Source organism: Thunnus thynnus, chromosome 17 (assembly GCF_963924715.1).
Source record: "Thunnus thynnus chromosome 17, fThuThy2.1, whole genome shotgun sequence".
Taxonomy (NCBI): domain Eukaryota; kingdom Metazoa; phylum Chordata; class Actinopteri; order Scombriformes; family Scombridae; genus Thunnus; species Thunnus thynnus.
The window spans coordinates 15,356,387-15,375,198 of NC_089533.1; the positions used below are offsets into that span (position 1 = coordinate 15,356,387).

Genomic DNA, 18,812 nt, shown 5'->3' on the forward strand with positions numbered 1-18,812 from the left:
TCTTTATTTTAACTGCTCTCCACAGTGGGGTGATTATGCAAGACCGCTGAATACATACGTGGTTAGCCTCACTTTCAGATACAATTACGCCCACCTCTCTCACTCCTTTCCCTGCCACTATGTGTCTTACCAGCCCTCTCTGGCTTCACGTGAAGAGCTGCTCTTACAGATGGGGGCCTAATTTCTCACTCAATAGCTTCCACTGCAGCACTGTTCCAGTGGGATCCGCTCTGTCCGTGCAGCCGGCTGGGATCAGAGAGCTGTTGACACAGTCTGAACTGACTTGTCAAGGCTACCATGTCTGTCTAACATTCAGTTTGAATTAGAGTCTCCAAAGGCGTCGCAGTCATAATGTGCTATTGTAATATGTGGTTTATTAAAGACATAGCAGCCTTTCAGTATATAGATTGTGAGCATATGCGTATGTGGGTAGGTGTGTGCAGTACTGTTGCCATGTGGGGTGTGGCTGATGTATGGTTTACTATTCCTGATCTGCAGGGAGTCACGTTGGTCCTCCTGCAGCAGCAACAGCTACTGCAGAATACTCATGCAAAACACTCATGCACATACATCCGGAAGAACACACGTTCATGCAAGACAAATACATACTGAAATGCACAGAATGAACACAAAACTATATAACCAGAGATGAAATGATAAGTCAACTAATTGATTAGTCGATTGACAGAAAATTAATCGACAACAGTTGTGAAAATCAAATCGTTAACTGAACATATTTAGGTTTTGATCTGTTTGGTCGGACTAAACAAGAAATTTAAATGTTAGTATAGGCTTCAGGAAATTGTGATGGATTTTTTTTTCATTTATTAGGACAAACAATCAATTCAGTTAATCAAGAAAATAATTATATTCAATAATGAAAATCATTTGTAATTTCAACCCTGTATACAGTATGACTGAATGTATTTTCTTTTCCATAATTTTGCTATTAAGCAGGTTTGTCATTTGTCATGTACTAATTTTATGAGCCAAACAGACAGCCAGAAACAAATGAAGGCTGTGTTCCTAATTCAAGAGATAGCAAGAAAGAGCGTTATGACATGTTTTCAATCCTTGTTTTTGTATTCAACTATGTGTTGTTAGAATGCAGAAGTGTATGACAGCACTCCTCATACTTTTATTGGTATGATTGTTGTTTCCTGTTTCAATACTGAGAATCTGTCTCATACTTAATTAATACCTTGCACACAGACAAACTGATTCCAGATCAATGAATGGATATGGAAAAATAAAAGGCAAAAGTGGGCTGATTCACTCTCAGATCAACTCAGATTACTTTTTGCAACCTTTGGCACCATATCAGAACAAAGGTCGACTCAACAAGGCGTATGGCAGTAAACGAAGCTCCTTCAACCATAGAGGAAGCACTTCAACTGTCCTCATGATCTATGGAGATGCATAACAACTGAGCACTCCTCAGCATTAGCATTTCTTCCCTCTAGCTTGAATACTGAACTAGCAGAGAGATTTGTTGGGCAGTCACTTTACCATTTTGCAAATTCATCATGACGAGAGTGATAAAAATATAGTGACATCACTGATAAGTGGAGAGAACCGCTTTAGTAAAAGCCTGAATGTATTCAAAATGAGTTTGGGCTACATTAATCATTAGTTATATCTTTAATTTAAATAATGGACAAGTTTTGTTGGCCACAGTGATTTCATAGTCATTAAAATCCACAGGGCTTTTTGCTACAGTGCAGGCTTTCAAATATTACAACAGTTGGGGAATTGATGCAACCCACTCAAACCCACACACATCCTTCTTATACTTAAGGACAGAACAGTTTTCATAATGGTTTAATTAATTTAGTTATTAAGCTGTGAGCCTAATTGATAGACTTGACTGTAATTTAGTTTAATTGAGTAGAATTTTGACTTTCATTCACAATTTAGTTTCTCTACTTGTAGTGTGAGTTGCATGTTTATATGAAAGACTTATGGGTAAAAGAAAGAGAAATCTTAACATAGCATGGACACACACAAACAAACAGCACAGACTCTAAGAAAGGGGATTTCATTAGTAGGACCCTTGAGACCCTAAATGCATTTCAAAGGATAAAATTCCTTCCATTGTACCGTACAGATGCCAAAAAAACCCTGGTAGCAAAGCACTGATTCTCCCCTGTGCAGCCTGTTGCTATATTTGCCCTGAGCGGTGCAGGGAGGCTGGGAAAGACGAGGAGGAGACACAACCATGACACCTTCAATTAGAGACTTGGACTTGACAGCCTCCGTCTCCTGTCCTCCTCTTCTCTCCTCTCCTAACATCTCCTCTCTTCACCCACAAGAGCGTACAAGGTGAGAATACTGCAGATGCAGCGCCTGTGAATTTGTATGCATGCATGTAAGAAAAACATACAATGAAAGAGGGAGAGAGGTTTGAGTGTGTGTGTGTGTGTGATTGCATGTGCTGCGTGTGCACGGATGTGTTTGGAAAAGCTGCAGCTGTGTCTGCAAAAAATTTTAAGACAGGAGGTTTTAAACAGTAAGAACATGTGAAAGAGAGTTCATACTAACCTGCAGTTCACCATTAATAGCTGATCAGAAATATAGACATCTGATATCATACATAACTGTGGAGTGTGTGTGTGTGTGTGTGTGTGTGTGTGTGTGTGTGAGAGAGAGAGAGAGAGAGAGAGAGAGAGAGTTCTTTACTGTAGGTATGTTTCATTCCCTTTAAAGTCTGTCTAGAGTCTTATCTGGGCATATTACTGAGTCTTAGATATTATCACACTACATCATCGGCTTGCAGTTATATGACATTAAAGCATATCTGTTGCTATTTCATGGGGTTTTTTTAAATCACAAAAAACAAGACAACAAGACAAATGCAAAAAAAAAACAACCTGTTATTGAGCAGCATGATGCACTCATTAAAATTTCTGCACACTATCTTCTCAGTGCTTACTGTAACCTTACGTACAGTTACACATTTGCATATTTTAATTTGTTTACAGCAGGGAATCTGTTTATTGTGGTAAACATGTAGACAGATGGACAGTCAGGTAAAAAGGGAGCAAAGTGTGAGGATGACTAAGAGCTGCGCTGCAGTCTCTTACTGGGTGACCCTCAAACTGCACAACACACACACATGCTCACACGGCACCACAGGAGCAGGAAGAAGAAACGCACGCTTCAGAAAACTGGCACACATTTTCTCTAACCCTCTGCCTCTCCCTCATTCTCCCTGGCTCCCTGTCTCCCTGCATCTTTGTCCTTGCACAAAAATAGCAAAAATATTACTCTGAGGCTGGGAAAGTCCCATGTGTCCATCTTAGCCACACGTTCCCTGCTTCTCCCCTATTATGTGTCTTTTAGTTACTTTTTATCTGCACCTTTCTCGTCTCTCTTTTCACAGCATGATTTTATCTCTCACTCTGCCCACCAATATGGTTTAGATATAATTAGATCTGTAGTGACTTAATTTAACTGTAATGGAGGAATAAGAATAAAACAGATAAGTAGTCAGGTAATTCAGAGTGCTATCAAGCGCTACACAACCAGAAAACTGATGCTGACCGATTACTGCAGAGGATTGCTTATCAAAATCCACGAGGATCAGCGTGCCATTTAACACTGAAAATACAACAACAAATAGAGAACAGTCCCTTCCTGCTCAGTGTTGAAGAATGTGAATGATGACGCTATATTATGGTTATTGATTTTCAGCCCACAATGACCTTTCTGAGGATCGACAACCCTTGAGCGTCATACCTGACGACAGTCCAGTCACACATACATGCTATAAGACACAGACTCACAAAATCCCCTGAGTACACATTGTGCTCACCTTATGTGGGTCAAGACTGATATCTTTTAAACCATTCCCGAAATAGCCGCGGGTGTAATCACCACAGAATTCATTAAGCACAGCTGGAGCGGTAAGACATGTAGAGGTGAGCACTCCTGCTCTAAATTCCCCCGGGGGAGAGTCTTTCCATCCAGCATAGACAGCACGCACACTTTCTATATTGATCAATTCACCATGAGTTTGAGAAAGGAAGTGACACTGAGCATATTGTATGTTGTCATGGTAACAGATGGTTTAGGTGGGTATAGATGAACAAATAATGGGGTTAAGTGTCTGACGCTGGAATGTAAGCCTTCTGTTATGTGCTGATAGTGTCTTTAATATAAATCATTGCTGCGCCATCTATAATGGATGAAGGTTCAACCTGCTGCCATCTTTCACCCCGTAAATCCCCACTGAGATAAAGCACAGGCTACTCCAGCTCCTCTCTGAGAGGAACACACAAATCCACACACAGGAATCAGGTGACTACGTCGTTACACACTTTCCACTATGAGCCCACACTGTGTCAGTCTGTGCATGGGTCAAACAATCCAAGACAAATGCAAAGGCAGACTCGAATAAACAAATGTGTAAAACTGTCTATCCAGCTAGAAGTTTATTACATCCTGTCAGGAATCTCCTCTGCCTTTCCTCTTGGTGCCATTTTTGGAAACCACACATATTAAATCACAATGCTGTGACTGCTCCTGTCACTCCCTACTGTTATTTATGCACACAGCACAAACAAATGCAGCCACACATACGTTTTTTTTTGAAGATTCACATCTTTCCAGGATCTCCATCTCACTCCTTTAAGATTTCTCCCTTCAAGCCCTCTCCAACTGCTCTTTTGCCTTTGTTTGTTAAAAGTGAGATTATGAGGGAAGAGCATGTGTCATCTTATTACACTGCATTGTGCCTCAGCAAAAACACACAGGCAGCTCCCTGACAATTAACTACCCACTCTCAGCTGAGTAATGCTGCCGAGCCTCCAAAAAGACCCCTTTTTAATGTCACCAGATGACATTGTGTTATGCAAGCAAAACATTGTGACATGATCTGCCCAGACAGTTTGTTAAAATGAAAATATTGCACTTGTGGCGGTCACTGTTGCCCTGAGAATGGGGGCAGAATCTGTTGTGAATCAGATATGGTTTCTTCCCCCATTTTAATGAGCTTGAGGGTGTGATCACCAAATGCTGTTGGTGGTGTGCTATATTCATATCTTGATTTACACATGCCTTATAAGATCACAAACTACCCAGACAGGCTCATAAAATGCACTGTCACAGCGATCGAGGCCCTTTTAATTTGTATAAATGGAAGCTGAAGAGGCGATGCCAAGCTCCCATGTTGAATCATCATTTAAGGATTATTTGGAAACAAGTGGTGTTTTGTGTTATGGGTTTTTTAAAGGGAAGTGCTCGCCTGGGGTATACTAGTTGGCAGAGATTTGGCACATCACAGGCAGAGCGAGGGCTAAGCACTGTTACCATGGTAACCTTGGCACACCATGCTGGCATATCTGGCAAGTGTTTACAGTAGCTCATGAGGATGATGTAAAAGATATAGAGAAGTTATGCTGTTAGTCCAAATGATTTTGTAACAGAGAAGGCAAAGGACGCAGCGCAGGTCTGGAGTGTGAGAGGCACCTGAGTGGATTTCTAGGAACTGGTCACTGCACATACACAGATATTGTTACACATAATACTTGAATACAATTTGAATTCATATAACTGAGTGACACTGCCACAGCTGTATGACAGCACAAAGATGACCAAGGTGGAGGTGAAATACCAGAGAGGTGCCCAATAAGCTAATATCAGCAGAATTTACCACCAAACTTCTGGAAATAACACTGATGTTTGGAACAGCAAATCTAATTTTGTTTCATTGTGTCTTTAAAATCAACTACTCCTCAATGTACTGGACAGTATCAGCAATAGGTAATTTCTCATGCCTTAAAGGATATGGCTGGTGACTTTCTATATTTTTATTTTCAAAAAAATCTCATGTGCAGAGCCAAACCAACAATGAATTGATTCTATTTACAAGTATTGTAAATAGTATAATACTCTTCGTGGTGAAGGAACATGTCATCCAGTGCAGCAGTGTGGCTCATTGTTTTTAAAAGTTTTTGGACAACAACGGAGGTCTACGACATAGAGAAATACAATATATGAGGTTTTGGATACACACACAAAACTTGTAAGTAGGAGTAATTCATCGTTGGTTTGGCTCTGCACATGAGGTTTGTTGACAATAAGAAAAATATAGAAAATCACCAATCATATTTTTTATTAGTACCTCTAAATGTAAAAGTGTAAATCAATTACTACCCTCCTTACTTCTCACCACTAACATCCATTCATTCCAACTCCATATCATCTCTCCTCCTCATACTCTCTAAAGGAGTTTAAAATAAGAGCTTTTTGTTCAGCACCCAGACTGTGGCAATCCCTTTACATTGACAAATACGAAGGTCTTTTGTCGCTCCGTCTTTACGGGTGCAAACAGGAATGCAGATCAAAAAGCCTTTTGGGCATGGGCTGTTAAGGTTCTATAATTTAATCTGACAAGCCACCAGTGCAGACAAAGGATGGCTAGAGCCAATAATACAGTATGAGAGTTTGGTGGCAGGAAGCACACAGGTGTGCAAAGAAATTGCTCAAACTTAAAATTATGTAGAGATTGACTCAATATTTAAGGTACATGCTGGAAAACGTGTGGTTTGTGATTTGTAGGTGATAGAAAGGAGTTTGTCTGTTAATACGAAGTAGTGTGTGTTATTTTAATCTGTTGAATATAGCTGCAGGGGCACGATGTACAGAACAAGAAAAAGGGGTCGCAATCACCAAGAGTGGATGCTAACTGTGGGGGTTTTCCATACACATGTGCTGGCTTGGCTTGACTTGGTTTGACTTGGCACGTCAGCTCAGTGCAGCAGGGATCTGCATCTCCATTACAACAGGGCTACACACTTGAAGGTGTGTCTTTAACTGATGATGCGCTTGTCTTGAGTTGATGAAATTTAAAAGTAGCACCCTCTTTACCTCTGTTAACTCAAGCCCCCAGAAAGTGCGCCGGGCTGTGACTAGTGTTCAAAGGAGTGGCTGTAAAATGGTGGATACATTTTTATGAGCATCACACCCCCTACGAAATGACTCATTTCACTATCAGAATTTGTTCCATTCGGTCTGATAAAATTTGGAAAGTCTAGAAGAGCCGCATCATGAATCATTTTATCCCATTCAAGTTAGCGGAGGGCTAAACCAGACATTAGCCAGCTTGTCCCTGAATGGTGAACAAAGCCCATCTGACATCACTGCAACCCGCTTGGCGGTGGGTCGGGCGTGATTTGACCTGACTTCGGAGACGGTCCACCTCAGGCGTGACTCGGCACAACTCGGCACGTTTAAATTGGTAATGGAAACACAAATCAACGCAGCATGGTTTGACTTGGCACAGCCAAAAGTGCCAATGGAAAAAGGCTACTGGTAACATAAAACACACATGAAAACTGCCCGGAAGAGCTGTTACCATGATATCAAAATGGAAATGGCCCACTTTGTTGCTACAGTAGTGTCGAGTGAGGAGTGGAGAGGGAGGGAAAGGGGAAGGGAGAAAGAGACACACAGAGAGGGAGGGGGAAATAGAGAGACTCAGCACTCAATAGTAAAAAGGGACATTTTGAGAGTGGAGCAGAGACAAGCAGAGGCAGAATTACACATAATTATCCAGGCCAGCTAAGCTTCCACTCTTGGTGTAATTAATGCCATTCAGCTGGGTAGAGGGTTTAACATCGTTGATATATTACGGAATGTTTCCGTGACTTCTCCACATTCAACAAGCCTCTTTTAAAAGTCTCAAGCAGACACTTCTTAGACTCAATACTGAGCTTGCTGACTTTCATGAGATATCACAAATAATCTTTCAAGTCAAACTAAAAGGAATGTTGCAAGATTTTGATGACAATGAAGTTAGTTGAAAATTATTTTAGTAGCCAGCGAGTTTGAAGTACAAAGTCTTCCCTCACTGCACAGTACTTACCTCAGAATACATTATAAAATGTATTTAATGAGAATTTTAGCATTTGACTTTGTCACTCTTCCAGGTGCTTATCATTATGCTGGCTGTAAAATCTAATTTGCCTGCGAAATAACATTTGAACCATTGTTCAAATACTTCAAGGAATGAGGGTTAATAGTATTCAGAGTTTCCTAGTTGCACTACTTCTATTCTTAGTATTTTATTCCTTCCACTGATGATTTTTTCAGGAGGCAGTGAGTAATGCTTATAATTAACAAGCTTCACTTTTTGGCATATATGAGTGATTAAATAAAAAAATAATAACATATGCTTTTAAATTAATGGATTATCTTGTTATTTATCTATGTTATTTCCCAAAAATGTGGCAGAGTAAATAGTAAAGTATGGCAGAGTAAACGCCCACAGAACACTGAGTAGAATATTAATAATTTTTCAAAAACAAATCCATAATGAAGACTTCATTTTGTTTTTTATTAAAACAACCAAAGCAAGATTTAATTTAATGACTTAACATATGCAGGCCATCTTCACACGCAGGAGCGGGAGGACCCTTCAGATCTTGTCACTTGAGAGGAGCAGCGTTGCGTCTCGCCTGTCTTTGTGTAAGATCTTTATTGTTTGGGGCTCCCCATCAGGAGGTGCACAGCTTTCACTCTCATGTTCCAACACCCCCACACTTCTGCTCCTTGATTGATTAATGAGGTTCATCGCTCCATTCTGAGCGGAGGAAGAGATTGGCTCTACACCTACGCAGCCATTAGGGCTCATTGATGGTCTTGTTGGAGGCATGTGTCAGCCCTCGTCATGCTAACTGACACATACATGATGTCGCCCACAGGGGCAAGCAAATGTCCCAGTGAGTGGTGGAGCAGCCTACACACAACACCCTCATCTGCACACATGATAAAGATCTCATCATTATCACTTGATGTGAAGTAAATACTTACTGGGTTGGAAATGAGAGTAGGCAAGTTGGCTCCATTGGTATGCAAATGTATTTCAAAAACAACAAACTGGGCCGGTTACAGTTATGGAGATTATACCATGGAAGCATAAAGTGGACTTTAGAAGACACAGAAACAGCATGGAGAACATACCAGCAATAACATAGTGAGCAGACTGTCCTTCTGCCCTTCTGAAAGGTTCTTGAGCAAAGTACTCGATCCGTGACCAGAGTGAGAGAAGAATGTTTCTCTGGGGATCAATACACAATACAATAAATTCATTTTTTATCCATTATAAATTACTTCAAATGAATCTGCCTACATCCAAACCTCACTATATTATCAAGATTTTAAAGACTCCTAAGAATTAAAAAATACATTTTCTATGTTCTACTCCTATTTCCCTGAGGAAATTGTTCCATCATTTCTTGGTATTATCTCAAATATTTGTTTTATACATCAAAATCCCTCTCTTTTCCTGTAAAACATTAAAATATTTATGATCACTCATCTTAAACTTAGAGGTGTGCACATAAGTTATCCAATCAAGTAAGATTCCGGGTGATTAGCTGACCCCAGCCATCATACAAAATAACACCTGACCGTTAGCTTGTGGGTCATATGGCAAAAATGGTATTTATATTTCCAAAAGAACATGGTTGTGCTCTAATTTGTTAATTTCTCCCTCCTCCTGATCTAAAAACATGGATGAGGGAAGTGTAGGTGGAGACCAACAGTGTGTATTTGCTTCAGATTTAAATCGCTCTTGTAATTAAACTCCACAGAAATATTCCATTTCACTCAGTAATACATCACGTTACAGAAGATAAAGACTCTCTAACTTCTATTTCACTGTGACTTTCAGTCAATCTGATCCAAATGTAATTACAAGCTGACTTCCACACACTCGACAATCTGAAATATCACTACTCAGACGTAACTTGGCCACAGTTTACAACTGGTCATTACCTAGATATAATATCCACCACTGTTTTCACTCTGCTCTCTTTCATCTGCTCTGAGTAGTCACACCGTTTGCTTTATCTCTGCCAGAACTCTGCAGCAAGAGGATAGAATGTGTAAAAGGCCTCTTTGACTTCAGCATCTCTCTCACCCTCACGCTTCCACCCGTGCAATTGCAAGTCTCTTGTGTTTATTTAGTCGCGTAGTTACGTGTTCACCTTTGCATCCTTCTCAGCTTCTTTCCACCCTATCTAAATTATGTATTCTTCTTTTTCTTCTTTTTCTACTTCCAATCTCATCTCCCTCCATCTCTCGCCTTTCTTCTGTCCAGACTTGGTGCTCTCTCCCCAGTGATGGGTTCTCAACTCTCCAGATGGCACTGTAATTTCCACAGACGCTCAACTTCAAAGGCTGGAGAGGAGGGCAAGGACCCTGGTGGCGAGTGAGCCAACACTGAAACACACTCATTCGCTTTCACTGCACTAGTTTCAATGAGATGCTCTCCTGTTTGGAGAGACAGTTATAGTAGTAGTACATTATAGTAGTATAAAAGGCATGCCTGAAAATCAAAGCAGGAGTATGTAACTAATTAAAGATATCCAATAAAGTCAACCTTTCAAATCAAAAACAGCAGTTAAACAGAACTTTTTTGAGCATTTTTGACACGAGGAGCTGCAAGTGTTGTAGATCATCCATTTGTCTGCTATGCTATCACTGAAATTGGAGCCTATTATTTTTTCCTACATCATTTGATTTCAATCAATATATCCACATTTGTGAAAAGTAACATCGATCAAAACAGAGGACCTCTATTAACCTAAAGGATATATTTTTTTTACATGCTAAGATTCATTTGACTTTGCTATTACTTTCATTTACTGTGGGGGCAAAGGATGTTTTCCATACATTAGTAATACCTTTCTGTTTGAGTCCATTCTGCACTAGCAGAGGGCGCATCCCTAAGTAGAGAGGGTTCTCCAAAGAAAAACAAGGAAGAGGAGATTGATATTCAATCTAGAAACACCAGTATAAGTTTATCAGATAATTTACCTAGTATATATGTATATATGAAACTACTGTGATGTTTTTCATACCACTGTGATGTTTTTCCATATATCTAATAAACGTCGTGTAGACCAAAACATTGTGAAAAAAATATACTGTGCCAGCAACAAGCGAAACAGTGTGCAGGAGTTTTTTTTAAAATGTTATATTATAGGGAAGAGTGACGTCCAAGTTGAGTGTATAATGGTATAGAATATAACTCAGCTTGTCCATATGACAGGATGTGTCACTGTCACTGATTGTCCACAGTGATCTACACCAAAGCCAACAGGAGATACAAGGACTTTTCTAAAATCTACATTAAATATACTGTATATTTATGAATAACAACGTTTTTTAACTGTATCCAGAATCAAATCTTTGTTCCTGTGGTGACTGGAGATAAAGTAGGTTACGGTGAATATACAACCATACCTTGTTATTTAAGAAAATGCCATTAAATGTGAGGCTGCTGAACAAAAAGGCATTATGTATGATCTTGGTTATTAAGTGATTCATTCATCTGTAATTCTGTAACATGTGTCCTACATCCCTAACCAAGGAGACATCACCTTTCTTAGATTCAACAATAAAAAGATAGACCTGTCATGACCCTTGGAACAGCAGGGGCCTGATCCTCCACCTACAAAGAGATACTTAAGTGATAAAGACGTTTCCACTAGAGATACTGATATCAGATATTGGTCCGATACTGACTCAAATAGCTGGATCAGGTATCAGTGAGAATGGGCCGATCTGGTATTGGATGTCATTATTTTAATAAATAACAATTCAGTAAATTTATATCTATGTATTTATTTGTTACATTTTGTTTTTACAAAGTTATGAAAGCAATGTTCAAGTCAAGCCTGATTTTGCCTTACACATAAAAGAATGAGTCTCTCTCTTCCACAAAGCGAACAATACAGCTTATTAATTAAACACTAGTATCGGATTGGTACTTAGTATCGGCTGATACCCAAAGCCCAGGTATCGTATCGGTATCTGGACTAAAAAAGTTGGATCGGTGCATCCCTAGTGTCCACAGCTATGGCGCTACTTCGGACAGCACTCCACTGCTTGGTGGAGGTGGGTGATCACAGGGAAATTTTAAAAAAGCTACTCTCTGTCTTTTCAAAGCACAGCAGAAAGCTCTAGGCAGCTCTTAATCTGCCCACTCCTAAGAACAATAACAATAAACTGGTAAAATTTTTTGCCTCTCATTCACCCATTCTCACACACACAGATGGTGGTGGAGCTGCCATGCAAGGTGCTGGCCTGACCATCGAGAGCAACATGAGATTCAGTGTCTTGCTCAAGGACACTTTGACACATGGGCAGGAAGAGCCAGGGATTGAACTGCCGACCCTGTAGTTTGTAGGCGACTAGTTCTACCTTCTGAGCCACAGTCGCCCCAGGCATGGCTGTTACCAGCCATGCAGGAAAATGATGAAAATGATGAAAATGATGAAGATGAATGGTCACAGGACCCAAGCTTTATCGCCTTTCTAATAGTTCTTATAAGCCAAATTTTCTGTCAGTGAGCTGCACACACGCAACACTGTCACCTTTAGCAACATAGATATGAGTTTGTCACAATGACTGTTGGTATCACGGAGACACAAGTAGACACAGTATTTGACTTTACATTCTGACAATGAAGGCAAAAATGCCCCCCCCCCCAAAAAAAAACCAAACATGTAATGACAATTGAGTTGAGTATTCCATGTCTTCAAAGTGTTACAAAAGCCTATGTATCCATCCCATAAAGAAAACATCGAGGTCTCTTCGGATTACCCCTCTATATGGTTTTCAAAAAGCAATGCATTTCCTATGCACACTCTGCACAAGCACTGTCTATATCTAAGAGAGTGCTTCTGTCAGCCCACTTTCATGATGCACTAATGGTCATCAGCAGCATATCAAACTGCACTGACAAACATTGCACTCACATGCAGTACATGCTTCATATGATGAAAATAAGGCTGTAGTTATATCATTTAAAGAAAAAGGCACATGAATTTAAACTTAAATGCAATCTAATTACTTTTTCACATGTGCACAAACGCAAGCAGACATGGTCACACAACATATCCACCCCAGGAGTTATGAGGACTTTGCCCGCCATATCTATATTTAGTAAACATTTTTGATGTGGTGTTTTGTGCTTTGGTCAATTCATTCAACGTGAGATTGCCACCTTAAAAATGCACAGCAGCTCTACAGTGCTGGCCCTCCTGACATGATGATTAAGCCTTTTTCAGCATGCGTTAGATCATGCTTTAAACTCAGTCTCAGTAATCCTGTCACATCTAAAGCATGTGGCAGTAGAGTTGCTGTGCCATGCATCTATTTATGTACGAGTGCATATGCAAATTGAGCTGCAGCGACGCCTTCAGAATGTAAAATATCTTACTTTACACATATTACATATCATTTCCATAAACTTAATTGACTCCATCCAGTCCTTCCTCATTTATTTTATATTATATTTTTGTTTGCCTTCTGTTTACAAGCCCCCTCTTCTGGTGATCTAACCTTTATTTCACCTCAGTTATCCCTATTTTATCTCTTTCTACTCTTTTCATCTTTGTCTCCCTCTTAGTTGGCCCTTCCTTTGCCATCCTCTCCCTTGCTACAGTATCAGATGTTTAGAGCAGTGGTTCTCAAACTTTTTCCTGTCAAGAACCCCAAACTGACAAAAATTAGACCATGGACCCCACATTTAATAAGCTTTTGTCCCAGGGTCCCCCATCTGAGAAGAGTTTTGCTTTTAGATGTTTTATTACAGAATGTTTATGAAACCCATGACCAAAACAGTTATACATTCTGTCATTGTTTTACTTACGGATGGAATTATAGTGAAAATAAATTATTCCCCTTTTTACTGGGGACCCCCTCAAACCCTCCTTAACCCTCCTCGGACCCCAATTTGAGAACCACTGGTCTGGAGAGAAATGTTACACTAGCAAAGATGGTGGCAACAAGGTGTTGACTTCAGGGCATATGTGGTACCCTGACTCTGTAGACGCATGAAGCAAAAGTCAACTACAGTATCTACTCTTGGTAGAAATACCAAGTCAAATGAAATAGTGTCAAGCGTTCTTCAAAGAAACACAATCATACAATTTTTCAGTATAAATCACACTGAGCATGTTTAGAAGAATGTGTTTCACACCGAGACAATGGGTGGTGTTGTCCAGCTGTCACACCTGTTGCTCATTTGGACACTAATTGCTCTTTGAGCAGCAGCTGCTAATGATCTTCGTTAGATAAGACTTGAAGCACCAGTATAAAAGAGACACAAAGGGTTGAATAATAAGGCCAGAGGTTACTCTAAATTCTTGTTAGTCCCACTTGTCTGTCTGTCTGTCTCAAACCATAGCTACTGAGGAGTACAGGGTGCTGCTTCTCAGCTAACAGCCATGGCTCTTGGACTCCTTTTGTGGTATGTTTGATTAAATTGTGACTTTCTGATCACTTTTTTTTTTTTTTTTACCTTCATCAGAGATGTTAATCAGGTATTTGTCTCTCACTGGCCTCTTTTGCAGGGTTTCCTGGATTTGTTTGTTGCTGTTTAATGGCAGTGTTGGTTTGCCAGCTATAAAAGGTAGTCTGTCTTCTTAATTACCACATTAAGCCTCAGAAATACCTCTTGTTGCTATCTTAATTGGTAATTTTACAGGTTATGGATATCCATATGTGGCTGACTTCCGTAACATTGGGGATGATGGAGAAGATCAAGTTTTGAATGCTCCTATATTTGGTCAGACTAACTGGCAGGCTTCAAATAACTATGGGACAGGCTACAGCAAACCCCCAGTTGCACAGCAGCCAAATTTGGTCCCAACTAGCCAAAACCTGCCCAACACACCTAGTGCTCGTGAGGCAGAGAGACTCATTAATGGTGAATCAAGAGACTGGGGGCTGGACAACCTTGACAAACCACTTCTTTTTCCCTTAAGACCCAACAACCAGTTGAATGATGCAGCAAACTCTCAGCCGAGCCCTATTCAACCTCAATCATCCGTAAGTGTTGCTTCTACAAACAGAGTGCCTCTCTCTCCGAACACTGGTGGCTCTACACAGTATGCTAGTCCAACTGCCTACTATGAGCCTACTCTATCCTACCCTTCTCAGGCTTCTGGCAGTTATGGTGGGGCTGACTATGGTTTTGGACACCAAAACCAGGACTTTAACACTGGCTCCAGAGCAGACAGAGGTGACTTGAGTAGGAGTCCCCATCTTGTCTTTGAGGAAGTCTTCCAGTTGCCCTCTAAGAATACTGATGGCTTGTCTGATCCAAGTTATGGTGCTGTCTCTGCTACTGTGGGTGGTTATAGCAAAGTTACTGACCCAGGGTTTTCACCTGGTTATGCCTCCACACAAGGGAGCTCTTCATTCCCCAGTTATCCATCCAATGTAGGAGCCCAGCCTGCCTATCCATCTGAGATGGCAGACCCCTCTGCCAGCTTCCCTAGAGGAGAGAACCTTGACTTCAGTCGAACACACTACCAGCCACGTGATATCTCCTCTTGGCTTCCACAAGAACCAGTCAACACCCAAGAAGTTGAGGTTTCCCAGGGATTGAGTGAACCAATCCCTCCTCCACCTCCCTCAAGCTATATCATGCAGTCCAGAAATGGCTACCAGCGAGGCAGGTATCTCCTCACTGAATCCAAGTACTCCCCAGAATTTCCAATAGCTGTAAACTCCAAGGGTGTCAAAAGTACTGCACATAGTCAACCAGCTGCCACTAAAGGTGTAAAGAACCCTGAAAGGTATGTCTGCTACTTCAAACTTAAGCTTAACACTGCTTGTTGTGAACATTCTCCACAAAAACAATGCCTAACTGTTAACACTTTGTCTTCCAGAACCAAATGGTAATCAGTAAGGCCATGGATGTGTCACAGTATCGGGTCAAAATGGAAAATCAAAATAAAAGCTGATTTGAGTTATTTGCTTTGTGGGCTCTATTTCATGTAACCTAATACAGTCTTCACTCATGGAGTCACTTAACTCCTAAATGGAAGTTGGCCAGAATGACCCAAACACAACTAGATAATTTAAGTGAACATGAAGTGCACAGCTTTCAACTAAAGTGAAGTTTGGTGCTGTAACATTACAGGAGATGTATTGAGCAGGGCTTGTGTTCCTTGTCTCAGACAAATTATGCCTCTGACTGTCACCAAGAATTTACACAAACACACATGCAAGTGGTTTACCTTGGCATTGAAATCCTTGTTTTCCAAATCCCCTGCAACAAAAACAATTTAACTCAGTTTTGGTACACATAGGGCTTCTTTTGCCACATGGTGAAAATGCAGTATATACAATTTTATTAAATGTCAAACTTTTTATGGGGGGAGAAAAACCTTTCTCTATCAAAACTCTTTACAAGTGAAAGATGGTTGCATCATATCTGAACAGATGGGTATGCATAAGGGATGCTTACCATATGAAGTCTGTACAATGGCTGCAGAACGTCGGCTGCTTGAAAAATCTCGCAGTAAATTTGTGGTTTTTCACTTCATGCACATTTTTCTGCCGCAAAGCACCTTTGCGGGCAAATCGGTTCCCAACCCCAGCTGAGTCATTATAATGCAAAAGATGGTCAGCCATAATGGGGGAAAAAACAAAAAACTACACAGCCACAACTTCGTGTTGTCCGGTCCGATTTCTGTGAAGGTCCTGTCTCTTTACAGCTCTTGACAAGTGGTGCTTTGCCTTGTGGAGCGCTCTCGACAGACCGCACACCTCCTTCTGCCTGGACTACAGCTGAGCGCTTCTTTTTCATTCAAAGTGACGTCGGCGAAGTCTGCCTTCAGGTGCTGTGGGATTATTTCACTCCAATTTCAGAGCACAATTACATGATGGAGCTGTTCAGAATTGCTTTTGGTTACTATGTGAGCCACGTCCAACTAATGGCACAACTTATGTGTTCTATATGTACTAGATAAAGCTATTTTGTTAATATTGTATGCAAAAATAGCTTTAACATTCTGAGTTTAAATGATGCAGGGTGAAAAATCTGCACACTGCTGATGCATAGCCTATAGATATGCTCCCAAGTGATAAAGATGACAAAAATAAGTGTTTCATAAGTTGGATCCACAATTAAGTTTTAATGATGCAAATCTGAATTGACACACATGACATTATTTTCATTCTATTACTGCAGGATTCTATTAAAATTACAGTGCTACTTTTGATACATCTGAAAACCAGATTAAAAACACTGGAAGTATGAGGACGAGAAGCACCTGAAGGCAACATGACCCTCCGTTTCTTGTTGACAATCCCATAAACTGCAGGTGTATTGCGCCACCGTGTGGATTTAAACTGCACTGCAGGTTTTCATGAAAGCTGAAATGTGATGTTGGGTATCACAAAGACACTTGAAAATAAACTGTTATCGCTCTCTGTAAAACGGGTGCTTGCAATCGATTGTGGCAGTGTACCTCAGACTTTTAATCTTATTAGTCTGTATTACTTCATTTTTATTTAAACACAGGCAATAACTCATTGATGCCACAATTGATTTAAAAGCACAAATTAAATCAATACTCTGCTAATATAAATTAAAAACAGGATGGCAAGTAAATCCAAAAACAAACAAACAAACAAAAAACAATAGAAGCGCAAAAATCTCAAGTATAGGGACATATGGTGAAAGTGGCTTACATTCGTATTAATATATCATTATGAGATTAACAGTGTGAAGCAGCCTCCTGGAAATGTTTTTATTCACTTTCTATTGACAGTTCTCTTTTAGTAACGTAGGAACCGGATGTCTTAAACCTTGTAATCTCGTAGAAGAAAACGATGTGTAGTTTCTATGGCAACAGGTAGACGCTGCGTCTCCACGGAGACCGGATATGGCGTAACGTTAGAGTAAGAACGCTAAAGTTTTGAACCATTTTGAGCGGCGAAATCAGTGCTCAAGGTAGATCGCTTTTTAGTCCGTATACTACATTTTTAAGAACTCTGTGGCATTTTTAGCAGACTATAAGTATGTTCAAGAACCCGTAACTCCCCGCGAGCTTTACACTGTTTTGCTTTAGCCCGGCTGATAGCAGTAACGTTATGTTTGCTAATGCACTGCGTTCTTGACTAGCAAACAGCGTTATACGACGTTATTTAGAGTTATTAGGTGATTGTCATGTTGTGCAAATATTACGTAACAGTATTTTATGCTACCACGTTTCACATGACTATCTCTATTCTGCTATGAAACAGACTGAATAGGTCAGCTCCAAGCACTCCTTGTAGCTAGCTAAGCAATGCTAGTCACACTATCTTTTATTAACGACTATATAACCATTTATTATTCACTCTGAAGACATCATGAGTAAACATGAGGACTCTTTGGAAAGGCTGGACACAGAGTTTGACCATTTTCTACTGGACATGAAACCGTATGTCCTAAAACACCCCAACAAGACAGGTAAGAATTAATTTCATCACTATTCATCTCACTTAAAGATCCCCTCCAGGCACTCATTAAGACAGATGACATACTCTGCTAGGAACAATAGTGTGTGTCTGATAATGTTTTTCCACAAAAAGGTATTATTACCACGTTAAAATCCTTAAAATGACATTTACTTCTTCTCCCTCATTAAATGTTCCATCTACCTATAAATGTGCAAATATTTTTCATCTCTAAAGTTAAACTGCTGGACACAAAATGTCTCCTACTTCACTGTAAAGTCCATTCATAGTGTATGTGCACTGGAGGCTTCAAGTGTCCACATCGCTCTTGTGTAAGTTGAATATTAGACCAGGATTGGTCTCCAAACTATTTGTGATGTCATAAATCATGCTCGCAAGCCCACCCTTTTAAATCGGATTTTCAATGAGCACAGAGAGACTTTCCACTTACAACAGATGAATGTGAAAACAGCCTTCTAGTGTCAAACTCTGCACATGGGGCGGCTCAGGAGGTAGAGCGGGTTGTCTACTAATCGGAAGATTGGCAGTTTGATTCCCAG

At 40.3% G+C, this 18,812-nt stretch overlaps 3 protein-coding genes across 4 annotated transcripts in view; 2 read left to right on the top strand and 1 right to left on the bottom strand.

Moving 5' to 3' along the window:
* Positions 1-16,601, bottom strand: part of prkcab (protein kinase C, alpha, b) — a 101,332-nt gene extending 84,731 nt beyond the window's left edge. The window contains exons 1-2 of the mRNA XM_067616438.1: positions 16,274-16,601; positions 16,044-16,075 (exon numbers count right to left, since the gene is read on the bottom strand). Coding sequence (XP_067472539.1) covers positions 16,044-16,075; positions 16,274-16,440 — 199 coding nt within the window. The 5' untranslated portion in view covers positions 16,441-16,601. The remainder of the gene's footprint in view (positions 1-16,043; positions 16,076-16,273) is intronic.
* On the top strand, positions 14,155-15,776 carry LOC137201401 (uncharacterized). The gene is made up of 4 exons (XM_067616439.1): positions 14,155-14,266; positions 14,370-14,428; positions 14,504-15,599; positions 15,693-15,776. The coding sequence occupies exons 1-4, from the start codon at positions 14,244-14,246 to the stop codon at positions 15,703-15,705; spliced, it is 1,191 nt and encodes a 396-aa protein (XP_067472540.1). The 5' UTR covers positions 14,155-14,243; the 3' UTR covers positions 15,706-15,776.
* A 1,057-nt stretch (positions 16,602-17,658) lies between the features above and the next one.
* Positions 17,659-18,812, top strand: part of cep112 (centrosomal protein 112) — a 100,136-nt gene continuing 98,982 nt past the window's right edge. The window contains exons 1-2 of one of the 2 annotated variants that reach the window (XM_067570163.1): positions 17,659-17,764; positions 18,161-18,265. In XM_067570163.1, coding sequence (XP_067426264.1) covers positions 18,166-18,265 — 100 coding nt within the window. In that variant the 5' untranslated portion in view covers positions 17,659-17,764; positions 18,161-18,165. Of the gene's footprint in view, positions 18,266-18,812 lie in introns of both variants that reach the window. The other variant, XR_010924202.1, reaches the window with a different exon arrangement.